This window comes from Tyto alba, unplaced genomic scaffold (assembly GCF_018691265.1).
Source record: "Tyto alba isolate M040663 unplaced genomic scaffold, T.alba_DEE_v4.0 Super-Scaffold_9, whole genome shotgun sequence".
Taxonomy (NCBI): Eukaryota; Metazoa; Chordata; class Aves; order Strigiformes; family Tytonidae; genus Tyto; species Tyto alba.
In genome coordinates, this window is record NW_024881330.1 from 23,173,277 (window position 1) to 23,181,432 (window position 8,156).

At 42.5% G+C, this 8,156-nt stretch overlaps 1 protein-coding gene across 2 annotated transcripts; it reads left to right on the top strand.

Moving 5' to 3' along the window:
• Positions 1-266: 266 nt before the first annotated feature.
• Positions 267-7,919, top strand: ZNF706 (zinc finger protein 706). Of its 2 annotated transcripts, XM_042785941.1 has the most exons (5): positions 336-426; positions 2,191-2,345; positions 3,398-3,534; positions 4,682-4,789; positions 5,427-7,919. In XM_042785941.1, exons 3-4 carry the CDS (start codon positions 3,400-3,402, stop codon positions 4,775-4,777), a joined length of 231 nt encoding a protein of 76 aa, XP_042641875.1. In that variant the 5' UTR covers positions 336-426; positions 2,191-2,345; positions 3,398-3,399; the 3' UTR covers positions 4,778-4,789; positions 5,427-7,919. The 2 variants fall into 2 exon arrangements, with proteins under 2 accessions (XP_042641874.1, XP_042641875.1); XM_042785940.1 differs by lacking the exon at positions 2,191-2,345 and having other exon boundaries at positions 267-426.
• The last annotated feature ends 237 nt before the right edge of the window (positions 7,920-8,156 follow it).

The following is an 8,156-nucleotide window of genomic DNA, read 5'->3' on the forward strand; positions in this document are numbered from 1 at the left end:
TTTTTTTTTTGGGGTGTGGAAAGCCGCGCAGGACGCCTTCGCCCCTCACGCTGAGGAGAACCGGGGGGGGATGGGGGGGGGGGCGCGTTTTTTCTCCTCACGGGCGAGCGAGCGGCGCGCGCCCCCACCAAGCGCACGAGCCCCGCCCCCGCGGAGGTCAGCATGGTGGCGGCGCCCGTTTCCCTCCCCCCCGCCTTATGTAACGGGTGGGCGCCGCCATTGGCCGCCGGGGCTGGGGCGCCGGGGCGGGGCCGCGCATGCGCAGTGGCGGCACCGTCCCCCCTCCCCATCCCGCCGCTCCGGTTCTCCCTCCTCCTCCTCCTCCTCCTCCTCCTCTCGGGCAGCGGCGGCGGCGGCTGCAGCGGGGCCGCGCGGAGCCATCTCCACCCGCTCGCCAGGGCCGCCCAGGCCGGACTCACAGCCCGGGTGAGCGGCGGCGGCTCTGGGGGCCCCTTCGCGCGGGGGGGCGGGGCGGGGGTGGCAGGGGAGGGGGCCCGGCCGCGGTGGCGGAGCAGCAGCAGCAGCGAGGCCCGCCCCGGGCGGGTATAGGGGGGATTCCGCTCCCGGCCCGCCGTGGGCCGCCTACCCTCCCGCGGCGGCGGGGGATCCTCTTCCTTCCTCGGGCCCTTGCGGCGGAGCAGGCGGTGGGGCTGGCCCGGCTGCGGCCGCCCCTCGGCCCGCCCCGGGGGCCGCGGCCTCCCCGCCGCGCCGCAGGCCGGGGGCTTCCCTCGTTGCGCTGCCGCTGCCGCCCCGGGCCCAGCCCTCGGCCGGGGGAGCCAGGAGGGTGCCGCAAGCTCCTGTTTGTTTCGGGAAGTGACAGCGGAAGCAGCTGTCGGTGTCCAGTTTTAGGACTTGAAACTCTCTGCTCAGGTTTTGGTTACTTACAAGGAAACGACCCTGCGTGGGGCACTGACGTCCTGCAGGCTTCAGCCTCGCTGCCCTGTACTGCCCGTCCTGTCGCTGTTACGATAGGGCGGCAAATTTTTCTGTGGTGTTGGGATTCCTATATGCTCACACATTTTTATTTCAAAACAGCAGGTCGGTTTGCTGGACTCCTTGAGGGTGTGGCTGATAAGACAGCACTTACCTGTGTTGTGCAACTGAAATAGAGATTTGGACTTGCAGATGGGCTCATCGTTCTCTTAAACCAACTTTGGGATTATTTTTGTCGCTTTCAGAGAATAGTGATAGTCCAGATAATCTTAATATTTCAATAACTCGAGTTCTCACTCTGTGTGTTTTAACTGTATTAGTGTAATTTGCAGTATTTCAATTTACAGGTTTTTGGTTTCGGGCATCATATGGAACTTAATACTTTTAAGCAGGTGTTTTTGTTCATGTTTTCTTGTTTGTGTCTTAAGTGAAACCAGCCATTGCCAAATAACATACAAGCTCAGTGTGATTGGCTGTTGCAGTGCACTACTTAACAAGCTCTTATCAAGGGACTGAAATACAAAGTAATATACAAACGCTTTATGAAAAAAATTATATTTTTATTACATATGAGTATCTTCTATCAGGAGCCCCCTGACTTCTGGAGGATTACTGTAATACTAGTAAAATAGAACATAAATAAAACCTACAGTTCCTTCTAGTGTGTGCAAAACTATTGGCTATTGCTTCTTTTTTTGTGTGTGTTTTGTTTTATTTTTAATAGGAATTCAGTGTTCTTGTTGAGCCATGCTGTATGCAAACAGTGTTAGGCCCTGTCTGGGATGTTTCGGAGTAACTATAGCATACAGTGAAACATAGACTGGTATTTTTAGTCTTATTAACATTTGATGATGTATCTTATGGAAACTGACGTGTATACTTGTGTTTTCTTGTGTTTGATTTTGTTAGCCATATGGTCTTCTAATTTCTCCTTCAGCGAAGCTGGTGGGGGAAGAGGAGGGAACACTGAAGATGTAGTGTAATACTTCTGCAAAGGGTTACAGAGTGGTGGTTTATACTGGACTGTGGCCCGAGAGGTGCCTCTCAATCTGCAAGAGCTGTTTGGGTCTCGGGACCATCTTCTTTGCTCAGTGTTAAGCACTGTGATGCTACATATCCAGAAATTCTTGCAGTACTAGTGAATTTCCAGATGTTGTTGATGCTTCATAGAAGCTTAATTTTCATAATGGTTTTAAGGGCTTTTTATGCCTGTTTTCTGGAGGTCAGTGTTTGGATAGGCCTTTCTTCCTCTTGCAGTGGAAGGCCATCTGTCCTTGTGGGAAGGACTGCACGACAGACCTGTTGTAACCCGGCGGTGTCTCTCACAAGGACCGAACTTACGGCGAATTCCCAGGTTGCGTAGAGGGGCAGTGGCCAACCAGGCAACCTCCTGGGAACGTTAGGCTTTACTGGTTAGTTATCCCGAAAACAGTGGACTTCACTAGCAGTCCTGTGCTTGTGTAGTAAGTCTTGTGCTTCTGTGAGAGCTGCACAACTGGATGGTGCGTGGGCCATGAGGGATTGTGAGAAAGATAATAGCGGAAAGTGGGCTGCTGGGTTATATAACCACGCTCTGAAGCCTGCTCTGTTGGTGTGCCCAAATCCTGCCTGGTGGCTGCTCTGGGGGTGGGGTGCAAGCTCAATTGGGTGTCCTAGTAGGCTGCATGCAGGTGGGGCATTGCTGTTGTAAAATACTCTGTTTTGCTGCTGCCTGAAATGTGATTTTTGTCTCTCGTTTCTTGTGGTGGACCTGATGGCATATGGCAATAGTGTTTGCTTCTGTTATGCTCCTGTGTTATATAAAGTAACAGCTTCTTATGGGGGCGATTTTACTTCTTCTTAAGAAGTATGCATGCATGTGAAGTCAGATGAAAATCAAAAAGAATGGCCACCTGTAAAAAATAGCCCTGAATAAAGAGGGGGTGGCCTATTCTTCTTAGCATTCCCAACTCCAAAGCAGCTCACAAGCACATACACCAGAAGACAGTAATACAGCTTGGGTAATACTTTGATTTTACTTTCTTGGAACCTGTTTCAAGTTCTAGAAATAAAGGCTGAGTCGTAAACTTTTAAAAAAAAAAAAAAAAAAAAAAAAAACAACAAAACGTAAATTTTACTGTACTTGTGGAAATAGAGAATAAATTTCTATTAACTGTAAAGGAAACTAATTACTCTGACAGTTGAAAACACTTTTCGGAGGTAGACTGAAGCTGAAGCTTTGTAGAGGAAGAAACCTTAGAATGGCCTAACAATTCTGGTGCGTATCGTAAGAACAATATTAAGGCTAGAGAGTTTTTACATAGTAAAGAGCTTGAACAGATGTCTGTTTTATATGAGTTATGGGAGTTGTAGGCCTTATAGACAGAGTGCATGACTGTACTGTGCTCATGGTTACGGCTTCTGAGTCAGCTAGCATCAGTAGTTTCTCACATTTGTAGACTAAATGTCTTCTTTTTGTTTGTAGATATGGCTCGTGGACAGCAGAAGATTCAGTCGCAGCAGAAAAATGCCAAAAAGCAAGCTGAGCAAAAAAAGAAACAAGGACATGATCAGAAGGCTGCAGCCAAGGCTGCCTTGATATATACCTGCACTGTTTGTAGGGTAAGAGGAACTGAAGACATAATATTATTGTAGGGAGATCTGTCTTCCAGCCTAGAGCAGGATTTTTAGAAGATTATCTAGTGGAAACTAAAATACTTCTTGAGTGGCTGTCTAGCTTGTTGCTATAAGTATTTGCATCCGTTATGTGACTTGCTCACAGATTATTCAGCTGTACTGATAATTGAGATACGAAAAAATCTGAGGGGTCATGTACAGATACGTTTTGTGTAGTTGTCTGGCCTTTTGGATTTCAGGGGTCTGCATGTGGTGTTAGTATGACGTGTAAAATGTGTGAGATCACTTCCTTTTTAATCTCCAAATGGAAACGTCTTTTCTTTGGGTTGGAATTGGCCCATCTTACATGTAGAGAGGAAAAGTGGTGGTGCCAAAAGCTTTAGTGTAAGTTTGATACACAGTAGCTTCTACTAGAATAAATTACTTGACAAGAGAACAGAAATGTGAGCACTAATCAGATTATACTTTCCTTTTGGCTGGTTTTCCTGAATGTGCTCGTTGAGGAGCTGAAGGATAAACTTGTCATTTTCACTTAAATGGTCAGTCCCAGAATAGATTTGTCGCTTTGAATGTCTTAAGATTCAAAATTAAGGGCTGTTCACTTCACTACTTGTAACCAGCTCCTCTTCTTGTGAAATCGGGCTGTAGCAGCAATCACTTTGGACAGTTGATGCCTGCAACTGTGTAGTAGCAATGATCTGAGAGAGACTGAATCTCTACTTGGCACAAGCTATGCAACATAACTCTTTGGCCTACTGATAAACAAAAGTAGCTTGCATAAAGATTTGATTCTGAAAAGGATAAAGGTTTATCTTTTTGGTGTTGAAAAAGAAAATGGTAATGAGGTAGATTTTCCACCAAACTGGCATGTGAAGTGTAAGATCTGCAGGGAAACTTCTAGCAAGAATAATACTGTTGATGAACACGCCGAAGAAGTGTGATACTAGTGCTTAAAAGCACCTCTCTCAAAATCTGAGGTTAAATACTCTCAAACTGCAGCTAAATTAATGGTGCTTCTGTCACTAAAGCAGTTGCATCAGGAAAAAGAAAATAAAACATAGGGGGGAACAGTTTTTGTAGTATGATTTAACTCTTGTACTGTGCATAAAGTTAAATATCTCTCTTTAATCAGACACAAATGCCGGATCCCAAGACCTTCAAACAGCACTTTGAAAGCAAGCATCCTAAGACTCCACTTCCTCCAGAATTGGCTGATGTTCAGGCGTAAAGTTGTCTACAGGTCATTACTTTAATTTTTAAATTATTGTCTGAGAAAGATATGTTATGAATCTGTGGGGTTTTTTTTTACCACCACCAACTGGGACTTAGAACTTGCTTTGTTTCCTTTAGTATGAAAATTAACTATAGGTTAAAGTTATACCCCTGTGCTGTTACACCGGAGAAGCAAGCTGATACTTAGACAGGTGAAATGGCTGTGGCATTTTGGTGTGTGTGGAGGTTGTTTTAGAAGGGATTAACGTTATTTCAAATGGTCATTCTTAGAATTGTAGGAATACTTTAGTTCTCACTTTGAAATATAGATTTGCTTTGAACAAAATACATACAATAAATACATTCTGTCTGTTGCTACAAAATGTATAATGGAAATAGTTGTTTAGTACATTTTCAACAATTGAGCCTTTTTGTTCCTGAAGCTATGCAAGTGAATGCAGATTTTTCTGCATTCAAGTATAAAACTTAACCTCTGTGTTAACTATAGAAGAGATCTCCCAATAGCCAGTTAGGCTGTAACTGAAAGTGGTTATAATAAAAGGCTGAAATGAGGTAAAAAGCAGTATTATGATATTTCATTCACACAAAGGTAAACAGCATTGTGTAATGGTTCAGCTTAACTGAGTTATTCTTGTTTTTTATAGGTGAAATCATGGCACCTATTGACTCTTCTACTGTCAGACCTTACATAACAAACCTGCAGCTGCTTTTCTAAAACTGTTGATCAGCAAAAATGAAGGGGCTACAGAAACATTCATATTTTTATGCTGTTCCCTCTTGGGCTTCATGCAAAGACAATTCTGTGTAAATGTACAGTTGTGCCCTATTTGGAAATCCTGAAAAATCAGTCCATACTTGTTATAAAAAATTTTTTACAATTGTAATTATATTGATGTTCATATTGTGTAAAATAACTCATTTAATAAAGTAGTACTTTGATTTTACAATATCACAGATTAAATCCTTGTAGAAGTTCTGTTTCAACTTTCTGCATTATCTGCCTTATAAAATAACAAAAAAGACAAAGTGGAATTTTCCCCAACCTGCCAAAACATGAGCAGTATCATTCCACTGAAAGTAATGTACATTACAGTAAATTAATCTTAAGTGAAAAGGAAAGCTGCTCAGATTTACTGTTCAGTGTGCTGCCTGCTCGAGCCCAGTCACTAGTGGTCAAGTTGTTGGCTCAAAGCGCAGCAGGCTCCCCAGAAGCTGCATGATGAATTGTGAGATTCTGCCATTTTTTGTCCTGTGTATTGGAGTCTAATACTGCAAGCCATTTTGAATGGGATTCCTTTACTGTGAGGGATCATGTTTCTTGAAGTCATGCACTGGAGAGACTCTGGTTATGCTTGTTATCCTTTATATTTGGTAGATGGCTGAGGAAGCAAGGAAGTGGCAGGATTGAATGCTTCTGAGTATGCTGGTTTGAAAAAGGCTCGCAAATATTAGATTAAAGCAATTCTGCTCTTAGTTGAAAAATTGATTTTAAAAGATCTTTAATGATATTTTGAGCAGTCAGCCGCACATGTTCCCCCTCAAATGCATCTGATTATTTCAGTAGCAACTCTTCAAGAAATATGCAAAATAGCCAGCCATTAAAACCTTTATTCACAACCATCTTAAAATAAGCCTGTTGGAAAAGAGCCAAAGTAACTAAAATAGTATGGCTACTTTAAGAAATCAGATGTGATTAAAGTTGCATTGACAAGAAAAATCTGGATAATAACTCTCTGGCCAAGAATATTTGAGCAGCTAAACATAATTACCTTTAAAGTGTTGTGGGCTCAGTTCTAATCCCATATGTACAGCACAGAAGTAGAGAAACATCTGAATTGTGCTAGAAGGTCTGCTATACAAAATCCCATCTTTGGCATTTGGAGGGGGCTTATTTAAGAGCTTTAGTTTTGACCTTGCAGTAAGAAGCAATACTAGAATTGCTGTGACTGACTTACTAGAATTGTGATTTACTGAGGTTACAGCAGATGTAAAAATCGTGGCAGTCCAAGTAACCCTTGCTACGCAGCAGGACTGTACATCTGACCTTCAAATGGCTTCCTAAAATCTAGGACCATAGTCTCAAAGACTCATTCACTTAAAAGAATGCACTTGGTATTTTATTATATAAAGTCAAAGCCTTTGTCTTCGTCAACTCATTTGCTCTTTATTGAACTACTTCTGTGAGACTAGCTTCCTGTCCTCTTTGCTGTGACAGTATCTCTGTAAATACTTACTTTGGCATAAAGTTTCTCTGTATTATAGTCACTCCAGGATGACCTGTATACCACTTAACTTTTATAGATAATGTTGTTCTCCTCTGAGAGTAATCCACTACTGCACTTGTACACCTGACATCAGAATGTAATGCTTCATTTATTTTTCTTTAATGTTATCAATACATATATCCTGACAAACTGGCTCCCACAAGGCAAGAAATCTGCTCTTGACCTCTGTTCTGTATGGGGGAGAGGTACTTAAATGTTCTGATGCTGTAGTTTGTCTAAAAATACACTGAGTGCGAATAGATAAAGATGTTTCTTGCACTGATTGGTATTTGGTAATCTGGTTTTACTTTGGAAAATGTTCTGGGATGTATCCCTATAGCTTGGTCCTGAGGTGAAGTATATGTTCTATTCCTTCAATTCAGATTGTGTAGCATTAAATAAAAAGATTTTGTTTCATAAGCAATCTCTCTTAATGAGCACTGAAGAGCTGGAAAGCTGCATCGCTAGTGGGATGCTTAACTTCAGTTAGAATTGTATTTTCAAAACTTCATGATGCTCAAGTTGAAAATACCCTATAAAATGATGGGGGGTTTATGTATTAGAAAGCAAGGGTGATCCTCAGTTCAATAAGATAGCTAGCTGCAGCAGCTGCAATCTCAATTACAGAAATAAATGAAAGCTATGACTGAATTGTTATAAAGGCTTTATAAGTATAGGGGGAATGCTCTACTAAATGTGGGAATTGTCCTCATTTAGAATATCTGCAATATTCCTTGTACCTAAAAGGTCAGAGGAAGGACTAGGAATTCTCCATCATCTCTTCCTGATCTGAAGGATGGCACCCTGTTACCTGCCTAAAGACACAGTTGTGCATTGTAACGTGTCTAATTAAAGAGAATTTAAAAACTAAAATGTAAAATGTCATATTTCCTGCCTGCTTGTAAAAACAAGTATTACTGCACTTATAAAATTAATTTCCTGGCTGTGGAAAGTCCTGGAACTTGAAGCAGTCTAACTTTACAAGAAAGAAAAATAGGCATAGAAAGTCTCCCATGTTCCCTTGAGAAGGATTCATCTTTGTGCAGGGACAGCATTTAGGTAAAGGGTTCTGATCTTGTCACTGTGGGCATTGGCTGCATGGATACTTGT